Raw genomic sequence first — 24545 nt, 5'->3', positions numbered from 1 at the left:
CTCTCGGGCGAGCGGGGCCTGGGCCCGCACTCAGTGCGTGTGAAGCCCGCGGCCCCCCCGGGGTTTATTAACCCGCTCCCTTCGTCCGCCCATCTCTCAGCCACTGCCTCAGACACAGCCGCCCCACCGCGCATGCTCAGCTCACACTGCCTGGGCGATTGACGAGCGGGCGGTGGGTCATCCAACCAATCAGAGTGTGCGAGAGGCGGGGCTTGCGGCCCCACAGTGGGCGGAGCAGAAAGATCGGGCTGGAGATGAGCTCTCCAACCAATCGGCGTGTGCGAGGGGCGGGGCTGAGCCCGGATCTCCTGCACTGAGCATGTGTGGGCGGCGTCGGCGACAGTTGGTGGAGCCCGGATGATGTCGGTTGTCGGCGCGGGGCAGGAATTGGAGCCGCGCGTGGGGCTGGTGAGCGTCATAAACACGTGGTGTAGGGCCCAGGGCCAATCACAGCCCGGATGCTGACCCCGGGCTTGACCCGCGGTGACAGGCCCGGGGTCAGCGGGGTCACCGGCCGCCAGCTGGGATTTGGGAAGGAGGAAAAATGGGAGACATTCTAAAGCAAATGGTGCAATTTGCAGGTGAACACAAAGCTGTGAGGGGCAGGGTCCGCTGATCAATCTGTTCCAGCATTAATAGCAGTATAGAGAACAACAAGCAAGTTCTGGTCAACCTTTATCACTCACTAGTTAGACTCAGATATTGAGGGTTGGCCTCAATTCTGGGACATCAATAATAACTTTCAAATCCAGCAATGGTCAAAGGGAACATTTTCTGGTGTTTTGGGGCAGGTGCAGGGAGTAGGTCTTTCAGTGGGTCGGACAGGCTCGATGGGCCGAATGGCCTCATTCTGTGCCGTATGATTCCCTGAAATGGTGAGAGTCAGGGACAGAGTGGTCAGGGAGAGCCCATCACCAAAACTGGGAGATTTCACAGATATATCGGGAGTGTCACGTGTATAAAGAGGTGACGGGAGCACAGACACCCAGAGTCAGCACCTTCAGGGGAGGGGAACCAGTGAGTGTAGAACTGAACCCAGCCAGAGTCAGTACCTTCAGGGGAGGAAAACCAGCGAGTGTAGAACTGAACCCAGCCAGAGTCAGTACCTTCAGGTGAGGGGACCCAGTGAGTGTAGAACTGAACCCAGCCAGAGTCAGCAACTTCAGGGGAGGGGAACCAGTGAGTGTAGAACTGAACCCAGCCAGAGTCAGTACCTTCAGGGGAGGGGAACCAATGAGTGTAGAACTGAACTCAGCCAGAGTCAGTACCTTCAGGGGAGGGGTACCAGTGAGTGTAGAACTGAACCCAGCCAGAGTCAGCACCTTCAGGGGAGGGGAACCAGTGAGTGTAGAACTGAACCCAGCCAGAGTCAGGTCCTTCAGGGGAGGCGAACCAGTGAGTGTAGAACTGAACCCAGCCAGAGTCAGGACCTTCAGGGGAGGGGAACCAGTGAGTGTAGAACTGAACCCAGCCAGAGTCAGTACTTTCAGGGATGAGGCACAGACAGTTTAGGGAGGGAGTTCCAGAGCTTGGGGCCTCAGCAACAGAAGGCACGGCCACCAATAGTTGAGCGATTATAATCAGGGATGCTCAGGAGGGCAGAATTAGAGGAGACATCTCTGGGGGTTGTGGGGCTGCAGGAGATTACAGAGATAGGGAGGGGTGAGGCCATGCAGGGATTTGTAAACAAGGATGAGAATTTTGAAATTGAAGCTTTGCTTAACCGGGAGCCAATGTCGGTCAGTGAGCACAAGGGGTGATGGATGAACGAGACTTGATGCGAGTTAGGAAACGGGGAGCCGAGTTTTAGATGAGGTAAAGATTACGTGGGGTAGAATGTGGGAGGCCAACCAGGAGTGTGTTGGAATAGACAAGTCTAGAGGTAACCAAGGAATGGATGAGGGTTTCAGCAGAGGGTGAGCTGAGGGACGGGTGGAGACGGCCGATGTTACGGAGGTGGAAATAGGTGGTCTTGGTTTTCTGGGGATATGTGGTCGCAGCATTCTGGATAAGATCATCCACCATTTTCATAGAATGAAAGCGCAGGAGGCCATTCGGCCCATCGCCTGTGCTGGCTCTATGGTCGAGCTATCCAGTTAGTTCCACTCCCCTGCTCTTTCCCCATAGCTCTGCAAATATTGTCCCTTTAGTATTTATCCAATTCAATTATGAAAGCCACTATTGAATCTGCTTCCACCACCCTATCAGGCAGTGCATTCCAGATTGCAACAACTCGCTGCTTATACAATGGTTCCTCATGTCGCCTCTGCTTCTTTTGCCAATCACCTGAACTCTGTGTCCTTTGGTTACCGACCCTTCTACCACTGGAAAGTGTTTCTCCTTATTTAGTCTATTAAAACCGTTCATGATTTTGAACACTCGATCAAATCTCCTCTTAACCTTTTCTGTTCCAATGAGAATTACCGTAGCTTCTCCAGTATCTCCACATAACTGAAGTCCCTCCTCCTTCGTACCATTCTAGTAAATCTCTTCTGGTCCCTCTCTAAGGTGTAGATACCCTTCTGAAAGTGTGGTGCCCAGAATTGAGCACAATGTGTCAGCTGAGGCCTAACCAGTGTTTATAAAGGTTGAGCAGAACTAAACATCAAATGCTGCTATTTGTGTGATGGGGTTTAGACGGGCGAGGTTTATCCAGTCAGTTGGATGTGAGCTGAAACATGTGCACTTGGAGCGGGGAGCCAGGGACACGCTGTGTTACCGGGCACAGACACTCTGCACAGCCCACACATCACTTGTTTCCCATTTGTCCCAGAAGGATGTATTAAATGCAACAATTAATTTGATTTTACTTTAAATAGTTTTGTTTATGAAATTAATTCTGCTTCTTTAATTTTATTTCTGAACTCAGATTCACGACCCCATTTTATTTCTTCCTCTGAGCCTCTCAACTTAATGTGGCAGCGTAATGTTGGCGAGTGGTGATTGATTGCCCCGGGAACCAACAGGAAGAGAGGTCAGAGGCCGGAGGGCCCAGGGAGCAGCGTGTTCTGTAACCAATCGCGGTGCTTGAGGGGTGGATCCTGAGTCGGCCTGTCAGGTGAGTCTGTGTGAACCCCTGTTAAACAATTTATCTTTTAAAGTTAAATCGAGATTTCTTTTGTCAGCAAAACAGTTTAACATTTGTCAGTATTTTATTTCCCTGGAGTTCCTATGATGAGTTTCAGACACTTCGGTGCCTAGTGGACCAGGTGTTTAAAGGTCATTCATTTCCCTCATGTCGCTGTTAGTTAAAGGGACAGAGATTGATTTCCCTTCATTATGCATCTTTTGTAAGTGAACAAAAATCCTTTCTGTTAGCAGTGAGTCACATTCTGCACTGGGGGAGACGGCTGGTGGCTTCAGGCTTTAAAATTCTCATCCTCTTGTTCAAATCCCTCCAAGGCCTCGCCCCTCCCTATCTCTGTAATCTCCTCCAGCCCGCCAACCCTCTTAATAAGGAGAAACAATTTTCAGTGTCAGAAAGTTCAGCAACCAGAGGCACAGATTGAATGTGATTGGCAAATGAACCAGATGCTACATGAGGGGACTAATGAAGCAGCGAGATGTTCTGGCCTGGAACGCACTGCCTGTTCAGGTGGTGGAAGCAGATTCACTTGTAACTTTCGAAAGAGATAAACATGAGTTTAAAAAACTTTCAGCGTTATGGGGCAAGAGTAGGACAGGAGTCCCCTGAGTGCATCTCGCTCGCTAACCGGTTTTCAGTTCTAGATACTGATGAGGGCGATGGTTTCTCTGGGGAGTGCAGCCAGAGCCATGTCCACGACACCGTGGGTGGCTCAGCTGCACAGGGCGGGGAGGAAGAAGAGTGGAAGAGCAATAGTGGTGGTGGATTTGATAGTTAGGGGAGCAAACAAGCGCTTCTGCAGGCACAGACATGATGCCAGGATGGTATGTTGCCTCCCTGGTGCCAGGGTCAAGGATGTCACTGAGCGGCTGCAGGACATTGTTGAGGGGGGAGGATGAACATCCAGAGGTTGTGGTCCATATCGGGACCAATGACACAGGTAGAAAGCGGAATGAGATCCTGCAGGCAGATTTTAGGGAGCTAGGAAAGAGATTAATAAACCGGACCTCAAAGGTAGTAATGTCCGGATTACTCCCGGTGCCCCGTGCTGGTGAGTACAGAAATAAGAGGATAGAGCAGATGAATGCATGGCTGCAGTTTGGAGCAGGAGGGAGGGCTTTAGATTCCTGAGGCATTGGGAGCGTTTCTGGGGGAGGTGGGACCAGTACAAGCCGGACAGGTTGCACCTCAACAGGACCCTCACTGGGGGTTTTGATAGTGTTTGGAAGGCAGAGGAAACAAAGGCTAGAAAATAGACAATAAGGGGGTTTGGCAGCACTAAATGCCAGTGCCAGTGTGTTTCAATGAGATCACTTTTCAGTCGTCTAAACTCCAGAGAGTATAGGCCCATTCTACACAAACTCTCATCATAAGACAGTCCTCTCATCACAGGAATCAATCTAGAAATACTTCAATGCCAATGCAAGGAGTTTAGGGATTAAGGCAGATAAGCTGAGGGCACAGACAGACATGTGGGGGTATGATATTGTAACTATTAGTGAAACACGGCTAAAATAACTGCAGGAATGGCAGCTCAACATTCCTGGTTACAGGGTTTTAAGACGAGATAGAGACAGGGATAAAAAAAAGGCGGGCGCGTCGCAGTGTTGATTAAAGAAACAATTCCAGCTGTGGAGAGGGATGATATGTTCGAAGGATCGTCAAATGAGGCCACATGGGAGAAGTGAAGAACAAAAAAGGGGCGATCACACTGCTGGGGATGTACTCTTGACCCCCAAACAGTCAGAGGGAGACAGAAGAGCAAATATGTCGGCACATTTCTGATACGTGCAAAAATAATAGGGCAGTAATAGTCGGGGATTTCTACTACCCAAATATTAACTGGGATAGAATTAGTATGAAAGATATAGAAGGAGCAGAATTCTTAAAATGCATTCAGGAGAACCTTTTTAGCCATTACGTAGCAAGCCCAACAAGAGAGGGGTTGGTTCTGGACTTAGGTTTAATGAATGAAGCTTGGGCAGGTGGAAGGGGTATCAGTGGGAGAGCATTATGGTGCTGGTGATCATAATTCAGTTTGATTTAGGGTAGTTATGGAAAAGGACAAAGATAGACCAGGAATAAAAGTTCTCAATTGGGGTAAAGCTAATTTTACTAAGCAGAGATGTGATTGAACCAAAGTGGACTGGAAACAGCTACTTGAAGGTAAATTAATGTCAGAGCAGTGGGAGGCATTCAAGGAGGTGATAGTGAGGGTTCAGAGCAAGTATGTTCCCTTAAGATAAAGGGTGGGACTATTAAATCTAGAGCGCCTTACATGTCAATATTAGAATATCAGAGATAGGAGCAGGTCATACGGCCCCTCGAGCCTGCTCCGCCATTCAATAAGATCATCGCCCTCAACTACACTTTCCCACCTGATCTCCATATCCCTTGATTCCCCGAGAGTCCAAAAATCTATCTATCTCAGCGTTGAATAGACTGAGCATCCACAGCCCTCTGGGGCAGAGAATTCCAAAGATTCACAAGCCTCTGAGTGAAGAAATTTCTCATCTCTGTCTTAAATGGCCTCCCCCTTATCTTGAGCCCCCGAGTTCTAGTCACTCCAGCCTGGGATAGTCGAGCACTCAGCATCTACCGTGTCAATACCCTTCAGAATCTTGTATGTTTCAATGAGATCCCCTCTCATTCTTCTAAACTCCAGAGAGTATAGGTCCATTCTACACAATCTCTCATTGTAAGACAGCTCTCTCATCCCAGGAATCAATCTTGTGAACCTCCGTTGCACCATCTCCAAAGCAAGTGTATCTTTCCTTGGATAAGGAGACCGAAACTGCCCAGTACTCCAGGTGTGGTCTCACCAAGGCCCTGTACAATTGTAGCAATAGATCCTTACTCTTATACTCCACCCCCTTACTGCTTGCTGTACCTGCATGCTCGCTTTCTGTGTTTCTTGCACAAGGACACCCAAATCTCTCTCAACACCAACATTTAAAGTTTCTCACCATTTAAAAGATATTCTGTTTTTCTATTCTTCCGACCAAAGTGAATAACCTCACATTTCCCGACATTATACTCAATCTGCCACCTTACTGCCCATTCACATCGTCTATCTATATATCTTTGCACTCTTGTGTTCTGCTCACCGCTGACTGTCTCACCGAGCTTTGTATCGTCAGCAAATATTACACTCATTCCCTTTATCTAGGTCATTAATATAGATTGTAAATAGCTGAGGCCCCAGCACTGATCCTTGCTGCACCCCACGAGTTACAGCCTGCCGGAAGCCCCACCCCTCACACACTCCAATTGGTTGGAGGACCAACCGCCCATTTGGTCCTCCAGCCCCGCCCCACTCTTCCTATTGGTGGGGTCAATCACCCGGGCAGTGTGAGCTGAGCATGTGCAGGCGGTGGTGGCAAACGCTGACGCAGGAGGTGAGCGAGATTCAGGGAGTGAGTTGAAGAAACGCTGGGGGCAACAACACCGAGTGCAGCCCCCGGGCCCGGATATAAACGGGGAGGGAAGAGAAGAGGGGAGGGGAGGGAGGGGGAGGAGAGGAGGGGGGGGAAGAGGGGAGGGGAGGGGGGGTGAAGGAGGGGAGGGGAGGGGGAGAGGGGAGGGGAGGGAGGGAAGGGGGAGAGGGGAGGGGAGGGAGGGAAGGGGGAGAGGGGAGGGGAGGGAGGGAAGGGGGAGAGGGGAGGGGAGGGAGGGAAGGGGAAGAGTGGAGGGGAGGGAGGAGGGGGGAGAGGAGGGGGGAAGGGGGGAGGGGAGCGAGGGGGGGAAGAGGGGAGGGAGGGGGGAGGGGAGGGGAGGGAGGGAGGGGGAAGAGGGGAGGGGAGGGTGGGAGGGGGAGGGGGGGAAGAGGGGAGGGAGGGGGGAAGAGGGGAGGGGGATAGGGGAGGGGATGGAGGGGGAGGGGAGGGAGGGGGGGAAGAGGGGAGGGGAGGGAGGGGGGGAAGAGGGGGGGGAAGTGGGGGGGGAAGAGGGGAGGGGAGGGTGGGGGGGAAGAGGGGAGGGGAGGGTGTGGGGGGGAAGAGGGGAGGGGAGGGAGGGGGGGAAGAGGGGAGGGGAGGGAGGGGGGGAAGAGGGGAGGGGAGGGAGGGGGGGAAGAGGGGAGGGGAGGGAAGAGGGGAGGGGAGGGAGGGGGGGAAAGAGGGGAGGGGAGGGGAGAGGGGGGGGAGGGACGGGGGGGAAGAGGGGAGGGGAGGGAGAGGGGGAAGAGGGGAGGGGAGTGAGGGGGGGAAGAGGGGAGGGGAGGGAGGGGGGGAAGAGGGGAGGGAGGGGGGGGAAGAGGGGAGGGAGAGGGGGGGAAGAGGGGAGGGAGGGGGGGGAAGAGGGGAGGGAGAGGGGAGGGAGAGTGGAGGGAGAGGGGGAAGAGGGGAGGGAAGAGGGGCTGGAGAGGGGGGGAAGAGGGGAGGTAGGGTGGGGGAAAGAGGGGAGGGGGCGGGGGAAGAGGGGAGGGAGGGGGGGGAAGAGGGGAGGGAGGGGAGGAAGAGGGGAGCGAGGGGGGGAAGAGGGGAGGAAGAGGGGAGGGAGGGGGGAGGAAGAGGGGAGGGAGGGGGGAGGAAGAGGGGAGGGAGGGTGGAAGTGCGGAGGGAGGGGGGGAAGAGGGGAGGGGAGTGGGGGAGAGGGGAGGGAGGGGGGGGAAGAGGGGAGGGAGGGGGGGGAAGAGGGGAGGGAGGGAGGTGGGGGGAAGAGGGGAGGGAGGGAGGTGGGGGGAAGAGGAGAGGGAGGGAGGGGGGGAAGAGGGGAGGGAGGGGGGGCAAGAGGGGAGGAGGAAGAGGGGAGGGGGAAGGAGGGAGGGAGGAAGAGGGGAGGGGGGAAGGAGGGAGGAAGAGGGGAGGGAGGAAGAGAGGGGGAGGGAGGGAGGGGGGAAGAGGGGAGGGAGGGAAGAGGGGAGGGGGGAGGGAGGGAGGGGGAAAGAGGAGAGGGAGGGAAGGGGGAAGGGGAGGGAAGGGAGGAGGAGAGGGAGGGCAGAGGAGAGAGGGAGGGGGAAGAGAGGGAGAAGGGGGGGAAGTGAGGGAGAAGGGGGGAGAGGGAGGGTGGAGAGGTGGAGGGAGAGGGGGAGAGGGAGGGTGGAGAGGAGGAGGGAGAGGGGGATGAGGGGAGACGTGGGGAGGGGATGGGGGCGTGGGGAGGGGATGGGGGAGTGGGAGGAGCGTAGGGGGAAGGGGAGTGGGAGGAGAGGGGGGGGAAGGGGAGTGGGAGGAGAGGGGGGGAAGGGGAGTGGGAGGAGAGGGTGGGAAGGGGAGCGGGAGGAGGGGGGGGAAGGGGAGCGGGAGGAGAGGGGGAGGTAGAGGATAGAGGAGGGGAACATTCTCCCCACACCGGGGGGGGATATAAACCGGGGAACATTCTCCCCACACCGGGGGGGGGGATATAAACCGGGGAACATTCTCCCCACACCGGGGGGGGATATAAACTGGGGAACATTCTCCCCACACCGAGAGGGGGTGGATATAAACCGGGGAACATTATCCCCACAGCGGGGGGGGGGGAAATATAAACCGGGGAACAATCTCCCCACACCGGGGGGGGATATAAACCGGGGAACATTGTCCCCACACCGGGGGGTGGGGAATATAAACCGGGGAACAATCTCCCCACACCGGGGGGGGGGGGAGGGGTGATATAAACTGGGGAACATTCTCCCCCTGCCTGCCGGGTCCTGGGTCCGCTCCAGCCCGAAGGAGCGGTCAGTGCATGCGCTGTGTCTGCGTCAAACTCTCAGGGAGCGTCTGTAAATCAATGAGAAATAGTAATGGACCAGGGAGCGTCTGTAAATGAAGGAGCAATGGTGACTGAGCAGGGAGCGTCTGTAAAGAATTCTAGAATCACAGAATATTGCAGCACAGAAGGGGGCCATTCGGCCCATCGAGTCTGCGCCGATACTTTCGGGCAGCAATCCGGTTATCCCACTTCCCCCGCTCTTTCCCCAAATCCCTGCAATATCATTCTGCTTCAAGTGTTTGTCCAATTCACTTTTGAAGGCTACTATTGACTCTGTCTCCACCGCTCCGTCAGGCAGTGCATTCCAAATCCTAACCACTCCTTGTGGGAAAATGGTTTTCCTCATGTGACCTCTGTTTTTGCCAATCGCCTCAAATCTGTGCCCTCTGGTTATCAGTGTTAGAAACAGTTTCTCTATTTATTCTATCTCATCTTCATGATTTTTAGCACCTCTATCAAATCGTGTCTTAGCCTTCTCTGCTCCAAGGAGAACAATCCCAGCTTCTCCAGTCTCCACATAAATGAAGTTCCTCATCCCTGGCACCATTCCAGTAAATCTCTTCTGTCTCCTCTCCAAAGCCTTTGTGTCCTTCCTGAAGTGTGCCCAGAATTGGACCCAATCCTCCAGCTGGGGTCGAGCTCGTGTTTTATATCGCTTTAGCATAACTTCCCGGCTTTAGTACTCTGTGCCTCGATTTATAAAGCCCAGGATCCTTTACGCTTTATTAACAGCTTTGTTAACCTGTCCTGTGACCTTCAAAGATTTATTAAACTCTTTAAATATTTCAAAAAATGTAGCAGAAATGGAGAGTGGTCAGGGAGTGTCTGTAAAGGAAGGAGAAATGGAGAGTGGTCAGGGAGTGTCTGTAAAGGAAGGAGAAATGGAGAGTGGTCAGGGAGCGTCTGTAAAGGAAGGAGAAATGACGCATGGGCACGAAGTTCAATTTTAAAATTCTCATCCTTGTTTTCAAATCCCTCCGTGGCCTCGCCCCTCCCTATCTCTGTAACCTCCTCCAGCCCTACAACCCTCCAGGATCTCTGGCGTCCTGCACATTCCTGGTTTTAATCACACCACCATTGTTGGCCATACCTTCAGCTGCCTCGGCCCTAAGCTCCAGTATTCCCTCCCTAAAACTCCTTCCTACATGAAGACCATTCGGCCCCTTGAGCCTGCTCCACCATTCAATAAGATCATGGCTGATCTGATCATGGATTCAGCTCCACTTCCCTGCCTGCTCCCCATAACCCTTTACTCCCTTATTGTTCAAAAATCTGTCTGTCCCCACCTTGTATATATAAAATGACCCAGCCTCTACAGCTCTCTGGGGCAGAGAATTCCACAGATTTACAACCCTCAGAGAAGAAATTTCTCCTCATCTCAGTTCTAAATGCGCGGTCCCTTATTCTAAGCCAATGTCCTTTAGTTTTAGATTCCCCTATGAATGCAAATATCCTCTCTGCATCCACCTTATCGAACCCCATCATTATCTTAGATGTTTCAATAAGATCACCTCTCATTCTTCTGAACTCCAATGAGTATAGGCCCAACCTATTCAACCGATATTCATAAGACAACCCCCTCAGATCCGGAATCAACCGAGTGAACCTTCTCTGACAGCCTCCAATGCAGGTATATCCCTCCTTAAATAAGGAGACCAAAACTGTACGCAGTACTCAAGGTGTGGCCTCACCAATACCCTGTAACAGGACTTCTCTGCTTTTATACTTTATCCCCCTTGCAATAAAGGCCAGCATTCCATTGGCCTTCCTGATGACTTGCTGTACCTACATACTAACTTTTTGTGTTTCATGCACAAGGACCCCCAGGTCTCTCTGTACTGCAGCACTTAGCAATTTTCTCCATTTGAATTATAATTTGCTTTTCTATTATTTCTGCCAAAGTGGATAATCTCACAGTTTCCCACATTATACTTCATCTGGCAAATATTTGCCCACTCACTGAGCCTTTGCAGATTTTTTGTGTCCTCCGCACAATTTGCTTTCCCACCCATCTTTGTATCATCAACAAACTTGGCTACATTACACTCTGTCCCTTCATCCAAGTCATTAATATAAATTGTAAATAGTTGAGGACCCAGCACCGATTCCTGCGGCACCCCACTAGTCACTTGTTTGCCAACTGGAAAATGACCCATTTATCCCGACTGTGTTTTCTGTAAGTTAGTCAATCCTCTATCCATGCTAATATATTACCCCCAACCCAGTGAACTTTTATCTTGTGCAGTAACCTCTTCTGTGGCACCTTATCGAATGCCTTCTGGAAATCCAAATACACCACATCCACTGGTTCCCCCTTTTCCACTCTGCTCATTACATCCTCAAAGTACCCCAGTGAATTTGTCAAACCTGATTTCCCTTTCATAAAACCATGCTGACTCTGCTTGATTGAATCATGCTTTTCCAAATGTCCCATTACTGCTTCCTTAATAATGGACTCCAACATTTTCCCAACGACAGATGTTAGGGTAACTGGACTATAATTTCCTGCTTTTTGTCTGCCTCCTTTTTTAAATAGGGGCGTTACATTTGCGGCTTTCCAATCTGCTGGGACCGCACCAGAATCCAGGGAATTTTGGGAGATTACAACCAATGCATCCACTCTCTCTGCAGCCATTTCTCTTAAGACCCTAGGATGTAAGGCATCAGGTCCAGGGGACTTGTCCGCCTTTAGTCCCATTATTTTACCTAGTACCACTTCATTAGTGATAGTGATTGTATTAAGTTCCTCCCTACCTATCGCCCCTTGATTATCCACTATTGGGATGCTTTTAGTTTCTTCCACCGTGAAGACCGATACAAAATATTTGTTCAACGTCTCTGCCATTTCCCTGTTCTCCATTATTAATTCCCCAGTCTCATCATCCAGGGGACCAACATTTACTTGAGCCACTCTTTTCCTTTTTAACCCTCTTTAAAATGTGCCTCTTTGACCCTCGGTGTCAAATTCGATCTGATAATGTTCCTGTGAAGCACCAGGGGCCATTTTACACGTTTATTTCAAGGCTGAGATAGATACATTTTTGGTGTTTGGGGAATCGAGGGATATGGAGATCGGGCGGGAAAGTGGAGTTGAGGTTGATGATCAGTCATGATGTTATTGAATGGTGGAGCAGGCTCGAGGGGCCCTATGGCCTACTCCTGCTCATAACTCTTATGTTCTTCAAGGCGCTATATAAATGAAAGTTGTTGTTGTCTATAAAGGAAGGAGAAATGGTGATGGGTCAGGGAGAGCATTTGATCAGGACTGGGAGATATGGCAGATGGACAGCTTATAGGGAGCGACAGAGTGAGGGAAAGGAGAGAGAGAGACTATGTACACAAGAAATGAACTGTAAATTTGAGTGGGGAAGAAGAAGTGGGGAAGTGACAGCAGACAAAAGGAGGCACAATGGGAGAAGGGAGAGGAATAAAAGACATATAGAAAATAAAAAGACTTGCATTTATTTTGCACCTTTCACCACCACCAGATGCCCCAAAGCGCTTTACAGTCAATCAAGTTATTTTTGAAGTTTAGTCACTATCGCAATGTAGGAAACGCAGCAACCAATTTACAATGTGATAATGACCAGATAATCTGCTTTACTGATGTTAAGGGAAAATATTGGCCAGGACATCGGGGATAACTCCCCTGTTCGGCTTGAAATAGTGCAATGGGACCTTTTACATCCACCTGAGGGAGCAGACGGGGCCTCGGTTTAACATCTTATCCCAAAGACAGCACCTCCGACAGTACAGCAGTCCCTCAGCACTGCACTGGAGCATCAGCCTAGAGTTTTGTGTTCATGTCTCTGGAGTGCGACATCAACCCACAACCTTGTGACCCAGAGGCAAGTGTGTTACCCACTGAGTCACAGCTGACACAAATACTGACATAGTTAGAGCAGGTTAGCTCAGTTGGAGATGTTCGATGATGCATTTATCAATGCTTAGATATTTTGTCTATTCCTCAAAATCAGTAACATTTTGGAACGTCCAGGTCAAGGTTAACAGATTAACAATAAGAAATAGGAGCAGGAGTAGGCCATTGGATCCCTCGAGCCTGCTCTGACATTCAATAAAATCACGGCTGATCTGATCTTGACCTCAACTCCACTTTCCTGCCTGCTCCCCATAATTCTTGACTCCCCTGTACTTCAAAAATCTGTCTATCTCCCCTTTAAATATATTGACTGACTCAGCCTCCACAGCTCTCTGGGGTAGAGAATTCCAAAGATTCACGACCCTCAGAGAAGAAATTCCTCTGCATCTCCGTTTTAAATGGGCGACCCCTTATTCTGAAACTATGCACCCTAGTTCTAGATTTCCCCACGAGGGGAAACATCCTCTCTGCATCTACCCTGTCAAGCCCCCTCAGAATCTTACACGTTTCAATAAGATCACCTTTCATTCTTCGAAACTGCAATGAGTACAGGCCCAACCTGCTCAAGCTTACTTCATAAGACAACCCCTTCATCTCAGGAATCAACCTCGTGAACCTTCTCTGAACTGCCTCCAATGCAAGTATAGCCCTCCTTAAATAAGGAGACCAAAACTGTACGCAGTACTCCAGGTGTGGTCTCACGAACACCCTGTACAGTTGCAGCAAGACTTCTCAACTTTTCTACTCCATTTCCCTTCAATAAAGGCCAACATTGCATTTGCCTTCCTGATTACTAGCTGTACCTGCATGCTAACTTTTTGTGTTTCATGCACAAGGACCCCCAGATCTCTCTGTGCCGCAGCATTTTGTAGTCTCCATTTAAATAATAATTTGCTTTTTTATTCTTCCAACCAAAGTGCATAACCTCACATTTTCCCACATTATACTCCCTCTGCCAATTTTTTGCCCACTCACTGAGCCTGTCTACAACCCTTTGCTGATTCTTTGTGTCCTCCTCACAACTTGCTTTCCCACCTATCTTTGTATCAGCAGCATATTTGGCTGCAGTGCACTCCGTCCCTTCATCCAAGTCATTAATATAGATTGTAAATAGTTGACGCCCCAGCACTGATCCCTGTGGCATCCCACTAGTTACAGTTTGCCAACCTGAAAATGACCCATTTATCCCGACTCTCTGTTTTCTCTTAGTTAGCCAATCCTACATCTATGCTAATATATTACCCCCAACCCTGTGAGCTCTTATATTGTGCAGTAACCTTTTATCTGGCACCTTATCGAATGCCTTCTGGAAATGTAAATACACAACTGCTACTGGTTCCTCTTCATCCACCCTGCTCGTTACATCCTCAAAGAACTCCAGCAAATTTGTCAAACGTGATTTCCCTTTCATAAAACCATGCCGTCTCTGCTTGACTATTATGATTTTCTAAATGTCCTGCTACTATTTATTTAATAATGGCCTGCAGCATTTTCACAATGATAGATGTTCAGCTAACTGCTCTATAGTTTCCTGCTTTCTCTGTCCCTCCCTCCCTTGTTGAATAGAGGTGTTGCATTTGAGGTTTTCCAAAACACTGGGACCTTGCCAGAATCCAGGGAATTTTGGTAGATTACAACCAATCCATCCACTTTCTCTGCAGCCACTTTTAAGACCCCAGGATGCAGGCCATCAGGTCCAGGGGACGTCCACCTTTAGTCCCAATAGTTTGTCTAGTACATTTTCTCTCGTGATAGTGATTGTTTCAAGTTCCTCGCTCCCTGTGACCCCTTGATTATCTATTATTATTGGGATGTTTTTAGTGTCTTCCACCGTGAAGACCACACAAAATATTTATTTCAAGTCTCTGCCATTTCCCCGTTTAATCCTCTCAGGGACCAACGTTTATTTTAGCTATCTCTTCCTTTTTATATATCTGTAGAAGCTCTGACTGTATTTATATTTCTTGCCAGTTTAATCTCAGTCTATCTTCTCCCTCTTTATTATTTTTTTAAGACAATACTTAAAACCACACAGCAGAAGGAAAGAATGTTCCATAGAAACTAGAATTGTCTCTTCTGAATTTCAATCCTGTACTTACAGTGATGACTTTTTTAAACTCCTTTTGCAGGGTGTTAGAAAGGGAGGATTTGAAGAAGGGAAACTCAAACTAAACGTCACGTCGTGATCAGATAGATTCACTCGATGCAACAGAACTTGAATATCATCGGCCTTTGAATGTGGAAGGAGAAATGTTTGTTTATTCTGTCTGTGGGGAAAGATTACAAACATCAGTGTGACTGAAAAAGCAGAGACACACACACCCGAGTGAGAGTGTTTCAGTGCACTGATTGTGGAAAGAGCTTTAACCAATTACACAGCCTGAAAAACCCTCGAACCATTCACAGCGGGGGAAAACTGTAAACGTGTTGTGTGTGGAGGAGGCTTCAACTGATCATCCAACCTGGAGAGACGAAAGCACACCCGCACCACGGAGAAACCGTGGAAATGTGGGGACTGTGGGAAGGGATTCAGCTACATGTCTGCGCTGCAAATTCATCAACACATTCATAACGGGGAGAGGCCGTTCACCTGCCCCGTGTGTGGGAAGCGATTCACTCAGTCATCCAGCCTGGTGAAACTCCACCGAGTTCACACTGGGGAGAGGCCGTTCACCTGCTCTGAATGTGGGAAAGGATTCACTCAGTCATCCGACCTGGTGGCACACCAGCGAGCTCACACTGGGGAGAGGCCGTTCACCTGCCCCGTGTGTGGGAAGCGATTCACTCAGTCATCCTACCTGCTGAAACACCAGCGAGTTCACACCGGGGAGAAGCCATTCACCTGCTCAAAGTGTGGGAAGGGATTCACTTGGTCATCCACCCTGCAGAAACACCACCGAGTTCACACAGGGGAGAGGCCATTCACCTGCTCAGAGTGTGGGAAGCAATTCACTCAGTCATCCAGCCTGGTGAAACACCAGCTTGTTCACACTGGAGAGAGGCCATTCACCTGCTCTGAATGTGGGAAAGGATTCACGCAGTCATCCGACCTGCTGGCACACCAGCGAGTTCACACTGGGGAGAGGCCGTTCGCCTGCTCTGAGTGTGGGAAGCGATTCCCTTGGCCATCACACCTGGTGACACACCAGCGAGTTCACACTGGGGAGAGGCCGTTCACCTGCTCGGAGTGTGGGAAAAGATTCATTGTGTTATCCCGCCTGCTGAGGCACAAGCGAGTTCACACTGGGGAGAGGCCGTTCTCCTGCTTTGAGTGTGGGAAGGTATTCACTCGGTCATCCCACCTGCTGAGACACCAGCAAGTTCACAAGTGATTGCAGTGGTTGGATTCTGCTATCATTGCTGCTGTTAATCACATCCTGACTGAATCGTGTCCATTCCGACAGTTGAAGTTTGTTTCTGATGATAATAGCCCTATAACTGGGCTGGACTATAATATTTTGATATTTCAATAACAGAGTGTGTCGGTATTTAATGTTCCAAGATAAGAGGAGACTAATAAATGTCCTGTTACTGACTGCACCATTTTGGGGGTTTTTCTCCTTTCTAACTCTGGATTATTTCAGTTCTCATACCTTTGGTTACTCTCGTGGACTAGTTCAAGTTCCCCATATCTTCCAGAGTGCCTCTCCTAGCCTTGGTATTGTGGGAAGGTGTCGGTAACACACCCGGGATCACTAAACACTAAACCCAGTCTGTGAATCACTTTCAGATGCTGGACTTAGCGTGTGCCCCACAGCATCTCTCTCACCTTCGATGTGTGAATGGAGCATCACGCCTGCAAACCTGGGTTCAATTTAAATTTGAATCCATTCAGGAAATGTATTTAAGAAAATACAGGTCACGTCAAATAATTGGCAACGGTTTAGAGTCAACAAGATGAACAAGTAAATACATCCCGGCCCAATATTCCAGCTCTACATTCACAGGAGAAAGTCTCTTATCAAACTCCTCGAGTAGACAGAATATAGAACAATGCTAACTCTAAGAATATCGAGCATCTGTTGTAAATATCTTTCAAATTCCGACTGATGCAATCTGGTGTTTTCCTTTCAGTTGAAGTGAAAGGAAGATGTGAGGGGTGTTGGTATAGGGAACTCGGTTAATTCAGCTTCTGAAAGGTGTTCATGTTTCGTTCATTCCATATCGGGGAAAATGTGGTTGTTATCATTAGAGAAAGATTTCACTGAGCAACAGTTGGTGTTTGCAACCAACTGGCCATGGATATTTTCATCATAGAATGTTTAGATTAGAAATATTATGTTAGAATAAGAAAAGTTCAGAGACTCGTGGTGTGTGCTTGCCACAGGAAGACCAGTGTTTTACGTGCTTCTAACATTGTTGATGTATGTTGAAGAAAATGCAGACTTGTGTCTCTGGACTATGCCGTAGCCAAAGACGACTATATCAGGCAATGCCAGTTCCAGTTGGATAAGAGGTTGATGGCATAGCATAAGATCCAGCAGTTAAAATAAAGTTATCTCCAGTTATCTGCAGACATCGGATGTCGCAGCATGCTGACAAAGTTGGACTTAAGAATTTAAAGTATTGAGTTAAATTATTGGAATCGATTGTTTTAGAATTGAATTGTTATCGAATGGAAAAGTGGTGAAGTTATGCTCCACTTGTATCGAACCTTGGTTAGACTTTGTGTGTGCAATTCTGGTCACCATATTATAAAAAGGGTATGGAGGCACTGGAGAGGGTGCAGAGAAGATTTACAAGGATGATACCAGAAAGGCGAGCGGATACGTATCGGGAAAGGATGGAGAGGCTGGGTCTCTTTTCTCTTGAAAAAAGAAGGCTGAGGGGTGAGCTAATGTCTTTAAAATGATGAAAGGTTTTGATAGAGTAGACACAGTGTTTCCACTTGTGGGGACCAGCATAATTAGAGGCCATCAACATAAGATAGTCACCAAGAAATCAAATGGGGAATTCAGAAGAAACCTCTATCCAGAGAGTGGTGAGAATGTGGAACTCGCTGCCACGGGGAGTGGTTGAAGCGAATAGTATCGATGCATTTAAGGGGAGGCTAGACAAGTATCTGAGAGAGAAGGGAATCGAGGGTTATGTGGATGTAGTTAGATGAGGAAAGAAGGAAGAAGGCTCGAGTGGAGCATAAACGCCGGCATGGACTGGTTGGGCCGAATGGCCTGTTTCTGTGTCGTATATCCGATTTAATCCTATTGTCCAAGTCACACTGCTCGAAGGGGAAGATAAATGACTTGCATCCAAACGCGATTGTTAATTTTGTCTTCTTTGTAAAATGACAAAGTCTGGGCATAATTTGTTTGTGAAATTAGAACTGATTTTATATATATATATATATATATATTGCTAAGCGTCGCTGGTCAAACACATGGGAAGGAAAATTTAGCTGACAATTGAGATAATTATGTTTTATTTTTGAAAAAGTCCCGTCTCTCTGGTTCTGTCCAAACTATGTATTCAGAAATAAGTTTTTGGGGGTGACTGTTATGCCAAAGGTAACTAACATCCTTCCTCTTGGAGACTGAATTGCTCTCTGGCATATTTTGCAGAATAAAAGGTCCAAGAAGAGGTTCGGTTAAATTAAATTAAACAAAGAAACTGGGTCAAAACTTGGACCAAGTGGGATTATTTGATCGATGTTTAAAGACAGTATGATAATATTGTATCATACAGTAAAGTTCCTCCGGGCTCATGAGTGAAATGGTGAACACTGTATAAAATGTAATGAGAGGAAATGAGTGAGGATATAAAAGGAAAACAGGAAAGTTACACCTCCAAATAGAAATGTTTCTTCACTCATTGTTCCTGGGCGAAATGTCATAAATCACCTGGGTACAATCTGGTGTTAATGTAAATTCTTGTTAAAGTCAGGGAAGTGTAGGAAATTGCTAAGATTTCTCTCTCAGATGTTTGTGTCATTGCCTACACTGAACAATAAGAAAACTGAATTTGATCGCCTGGCCACTACCCCATACATCAGGACCGTGCAGAGGGAGATGAGCAAAGATCTTCAGACACCCCACGATCTTTTGATAAGATCACCTCAAATGGCTTGGATCAGATGTCACATGTGGCATGATACTGGGATACCGCTGCGTGTGTGTGTGAACGAGTCTCAGGCATGCTCAGTTATCGACAACAGCACAACATGAAATGGCTAATGTGGCACAGGAGAGTGAGACAACTTTTTAAACCATCAAGGTCGTGACACATTCTCCATAGAGAAAGCGACTTTGAAATAATCCGGATAGAGTTAAACACACTGCTACCTGTCAGAGGCATTAGAATTAACAGGAGCGAGAATGCTGATCAAATTAGGATTTCCTTACAGCTGGAATGGTCATCAGTTTCAAGGCCTCCACTAAGTGCTGAACAAAGAAAGCTTGTAGAGAGGCTAAAAACAAAAAAAGTCAGCCTGTCTCTGTCTGGAAAAGGTGGCCATGGCTGTGTACAGCTCAGCTACAAGCTGAAGGTGGGCGATAAGGAGGCCAGACCTCTCAGGCTCCATAACAAAACATGGATCCAAATGAGAGGCGATCTCCAGGAGGAAGCAGAGGACCTCAAAAGGGTTAGTTTTGGAATCCTTGATAAACCGAGAAGAGACCCTAAAAAGCATAATTTTGTTGGTAATAGAGAAAGAACCCTAAAGCCTGCTCCTTGGGAAGATTGGGAGACCAGGAAGACTCCCCTGAACCAGGTGGGTTGGTCCATACCCTGACCCCAAACACTAAATTAATAGTGTTCACTTAAAGAGTTAGTATCACACAAGGACAATAAGTAATTCAAGACCATTATAAAATACTTCAATACAAACTAAAAAGATAATGACGGCAGGTTATTTTAAAGTAAGAAATGTTGTATGTTGATCAGTAATGTTAACTATTGGTTTGCCAAGTACAAACGCTAATAGTGATCATCATATGTGGGACTTAAATAAAATGACATACCACCTCACAAAAAGAACTCTACCTGTCTGATCCAGTAAAAGAACCCACATTTTAATGGACTAGAAGTAACTGGATCAGGAAAAGTATTATATGACAATGTGTGTTTTTAAATTGTTAATTGAAATCAAAAGTTTTAAACATGAGCTTGAATCTATCAACTAGATTTTGTGAAGGGAGATATTCACAATTAATAGATAAAATGGGAAGAGAATTTGTAAAAGGATGTGTTAGGAAAGAATAGAAAACAGGAACCAAGGGATGAGGAAGATGGGGAACACAAGGAGAATCAGTTTAAATCGCAAGGAAAGTGAGAGCTGACAGGATAGCTCAGAATAGGAGCCACAGCAAGGTTAGCAGGAGTAAACAGAATAGATATAGAAAGTGAATGGGAACACGATGTGGCTCACTGGTGGTATTGTGTGTCGCCTCTGTGACATTTATGATGAATGTGGTACAGAAGGGACTGGACAAGAGAGAGAGTAATCAAATCCCTTTGTTTATTCATGAAGAACAACTGAGAACATGGTTCAGGGCAATCAAGTCATAGGCTTTCATGTGATGCAGCCAATAGGAATGGGGATTTTGGCCCCGCGGGAAGGAGAAAGAAGTGAAGATATTAGACCAGTGGGATTGATCTTGCCTTTGCTGAGGAAAAATGGAAATGAAACGAAACCTTGGATGGTTTATAGGGTAGAATCGTTTGCAAGGGTCGAAGACTGAGTTAGGTCGATCCATAAACAGTATGAGGAATATCCAAGATATCTGATTCAGAAGGGAGGAACTTGGATAGCACCAGATATGCAGTGTTGTACTCTGAAAGGGACAACATGGGTTTGTAGATGTTCCAGCTTGTGGGTTCACCCTCGACAAAGAATCTCCAGAATGCCAGATTGAAATAAATAAATGGGGCGAAGGCCAAACTAATACCATGTATAAAGGAAAAGGACAGTATTGTGTGACTACTACTGTCACGTATATGACTGTGGGTTCAACCCGATGCCCCATACTAGAACATCACTTTAGCTTGATTCCACCGAGGAACACATGCATCGGTGCTAAACGTTGGTTCTGGTACATCATCACAACGCAACTTATCTGCAGACAAGACTGCCTCTGGAGGATGAAGCCAGTCGAGTCATTCCACACATCGGACAATATATGCTCCCTGTTTCTGGCTTTAAAGCTCATAATTCTGCGAATTAGGACATCCCAGAAACACACAGTGCAAATCATATAGAGGAAGAGAGAGACAGAACAGGAAATCCCGAGACTTGCCAATCAGGAATGGTGGAAAGTCGGATCTAGTTAGATTGTTCCAGCTGGGATTGGTGATAGCACGGATAATAGCTTCAGGGATTCTGGTCATTGCATTATGCTGTAAGGAAGTCAATAAGGGACATTGAAAATATTAGGAAAGGGAAGGACGCTGAGAGGAAACCAGGATTAGTAAAGACAAAGAAAGATATAAAACACTTTGTCAACAGGTAATGTAACCCATAAAAAAAACCTGTGGGACTGGTTGACATGTGGACCCTGGTTAATTCAGCTTCTGAAAAGGGTTTATGTTTCATTCATTTGATAGAGGAAAAAATGTGGTTCGTATTATTAGGGAGAGAGAGACAGATTTCACTGAGCAACAGCTGGTGTTTTGTGACCAACCAGGCTTCGATATTAATAATAGAATTGATTAGAAATATTGTTTGGATAAGAAAAGTCAAGAACTGGTGGTTTATAATCACGGTAGCCAGGCCGCAAAGCTTCTAAATGTGTTGCTGATGTAAACTTGTGTCTCTGGATTATGCAGTAGCCAGAGACTACCATATTAGGCAATGCCGGCTCCAGTTTGATAAGAAAACAGTCAATAAATGTAAGCTTTTTCCTTTGTTTGTTAGCGTGGAGATACCCGTGCCTGGTTACACGTGCTCCATCTGTGACTATACTCCACTTGTAAATTGATTATAAACAGAAGACTGAATTCGTTACTACTCAAGTGAACAAACAGAAGTTTGTTTTAAATCAACACTTGGTTATTTTTTTTAAGTTTGGAACTTCAAAACTTCCTTCGGAATTAAAAATTCGTTAAAACAGCAGAAATCATTCGTAAAGCTATCATTATTGACCTTGAATAAAACATAGCTTAGTTAATTTCAATAACTCCAATTTAATTCAAATTAATATTTTATGAACTAAACACAATACAGTGCAGAAAAAATCAAACAAAATAGCACATTCTTACAGAACACAGTAAATTACATCATTGTTACCTTCAGGTGCTTTTTAGGAAAGATAAACTTGCTATAGAGGGAGTGCAATGAAGATTCACCAGACTGATTCCTGGGATGGGAGGATTGTCCTATGAGAGATTGAGTAGACCAGGCCTATATTCTCCAGCGTTTAGAAGAATGAGAGGTGAGAGGCGACACCCACATCCCATGAACGAATGTTTAAAAAGAGATGAGGTATTTAAATTTGATCAAGGACACCAGCCAAATTAATAGAGACATTCCCTGTCCTTCAGGACCTGTGTCCAGGGGAGAAGCTGATGGGTGTATCTGATCATCATTGAGTTAAATGTTGTGCTCATCGAGCTGAGCAGCCCATGTCAGCATCAAACACTCTCCAGTCAGGCACAACACAGGTCATATACAGAGTGAACCCATCGGTCGCTCCCCGACACAGATACTGAGGGACAGGGAGTGTCCGGGACACTGACATTTCTCACTCAATAAGGTATAAATTGATCCTGTACCTCTCCCCATTAATCCTGGGCTGCACATGGCTCGAACCCTGCTCCTGTTTCCCTTCCTGCAACAGCACTGAGCTCAACCCATCCCATAATGAGCAGGGCTCAGGGAGGGTGGTTGCTCGGCACTGCAGTGATGTCATAAAGCAGGGCCATTCAGCCCAGCTGGTCCTCTCCTTGTCCCTTTAAAGGTGGAGAGCTGGGACATTCTGTCTCAACACACATCCCCCTGTTCATACTGAGAGTCCCCGGGGAAGGCCCAAAGTGTGGAACACAACCAAGGGGGAAAGAGGAGGAGAGAAGGGGAGGTAAATCAAGGAGAGGGGACTGAGGGCCACCAAGCTTCAGTTTTAGAGCCTGTAGAATTCATGAGGGATCAGTGAGTTCTGTAGTTTCAGGATCCAGGGAGAGAACAAGGAGCAGATGGGGAGACTGGTGTGGATTCCAGCATAGTGAGGATGTAGGGGGAGGGAGATTGTGTCGGGCCGTGTATTAGGGATGTAGGAGGGACAAGAGAGGAAAGGTCAGAGGAGCAATTACTGCAGCAGTGTCCATCAATAGTGAGAGAGAGAAGGTGGGGGTCAGAGTGGGCCCTGGACAGGTCGGTAAACTGCTTTCCTTCTGTCACAAATAGCCTCCTGTAGCCCAGTGACACAAACAGCCCATTAAACGCCACCAATGTCCTTTGGTCTGGTGAGGTCTCCATTTGTGAAACATCGGCTGTTGTTAAAGCTTCTCATTCTGACTCGCTCACAGTGAGACAGTATCCACTGTCCCTTTTATTCCATGGGCTTCATCTTTGCTGGTATTGGTAACACGCCCGGGATCACTAAACACAAAACCCAGTCTGTGAATCACTTTCTGCTACTGGACATAGCGTGTGCCCCACAGCATCTCTCTCACCTTCAATGTGTGAATAGGGCATCACGCCTGCAAAGCTGGTTAAGTTTATATCCAGGCAGAATATCTATTTAAGAAAAGCCTGTAGGCCAATGAAACACTGTTCAGGTGCCAATGTGCTGCAGGTTTGTCCGGAATTTTGCCTGTAATGGAAAATAACTGATCATTTCTCCCAGTGTAACCTTTGCTGTAATGAAATATGTATTGTAATAAGCCTCAGGGCCTTGCTCATGTCTGCTGCAATTGTGTAGCAAGGTGATGTGTGAAGAGATGGTGTTTGTATGGAGATGTGAAACAAGGAAACGGTATGTGTGTGTGGCAGTGAAACAGCCTTGTGGTCACAGGCAGAACCATGCACCGATATCCTTGTGGTTATGGTTTGAGCAGGGTCAGTTCATGAATGCTCAAGCTAAGAGGTGCCAGGGATTGGGAGCAGCGGCAGTAAATAAAATCTAAATGTAAATTCCGATGTAGTTTATCTTCAATTATTCCTATTTTAATAGCTTTTGCTGAATGTGTCCCATGCCAAGTGCCAGGATATTGGATCAGGCCCACCCTAGAAAATGAGTTTGACACCTTGAGGTCGACAATGTCAACCACATTCCCCCATCCACCAACCTAACAACTTCTTTACAGACTCAAGCTAGTTTGTAAGACGTGACCTTGTTTTCCGGAATCCATGTTCAGTATCTCTAATGGCCCCTTCACTTTCCCCATGATGGAAAACAGCATCTCTCAGGGTCCCTTCAAGCACCTTCCCAGTGATCAAGGTCACGTTGATGGGCCTTCAGTTTCCGAGCTCTGACATGTGCACAATTGAAAATTGGAACTACATGTGCTACCTTCCAATCTCAGGGAACAACCCATGAATCTACTGATCTGTTGGCGATATGGGCAAGAGGCTGGCAGAGCTCCCATCCTATCTCTTTTAGCACCCTTGGGTGGATATCATCCGCACCTTACACTGTCAAGATTAACCCGCACGGGTTGCTGTCAGTGAAGAGAGATGAGAAAGAACAAAGTGCCATTTGGCCCTCTCAGTATGACCCTGAAGGACTGTGTCCATGCTGAAGTTCTTCACCCATATGATCCTCCCCACAGATTGTCCTCTCTGAGCTCCAGTCAGGTGATGCTAAACACTCGGGTGGGAAAGAGAAAAGCCTGCAGCAATGTGTCGAAAGCAACATGAATTTATTTGTCTATATCCCGAATATTACAGGAGTTTTCATCAGCAGAAACAACCCCCAATTGTCATAATGAACATGGTTCAGTCGGGTTTTGATTAAC

At 47.5% G+C, this 24545-nt stretch overlaps 1 protein-coding gene across 1 annotated transcript in view; it reads left to right on the top strand.

The window, feature by feature from the left end:
- Positions 1–24515, top strand: part of LOC139235528 (zinc finger protein 271-like) — a 29714-nt gene extending 5199 nt beyond the window's left edge. The window contains exons 4-6 of the mRNA XM_070866595.1: positions 12157–12163; positions 15155–15940; positions 24360–24515. Coding sequence (XP_070722696.1) covers positions 12157–12163; positions 15155–15940; positions 24360–24515 — 949 coding nt within the window. The remainder of the gene's footprint in view (positions 1–12156; positions 12164–15154; positions 15941–24359) is intronic.
- The last annotated feature ends 30 nt before the right edge of the window (positions 24516–24545 follow it).

Source organism: Pristiophorus japonicus, chromosome 23 (assembly GCF_044704955.1).
Source record: "Pristiophorus japonicus isolate sPriJap1 chromosome 23, sPriJap1.hap1, whole genome shotgun sequence".
Lineage (NCBI taxonomy): Eukaryota > Metazoa > Chordata > Chondrichthyes > Pristiophoridae > Pristiophorus > Pristiophorus japonicus.
Note: the sequence above shows the minus strand (reverse complement) of the source record. Positions and strands in the feature narration are given on the sequence as shown.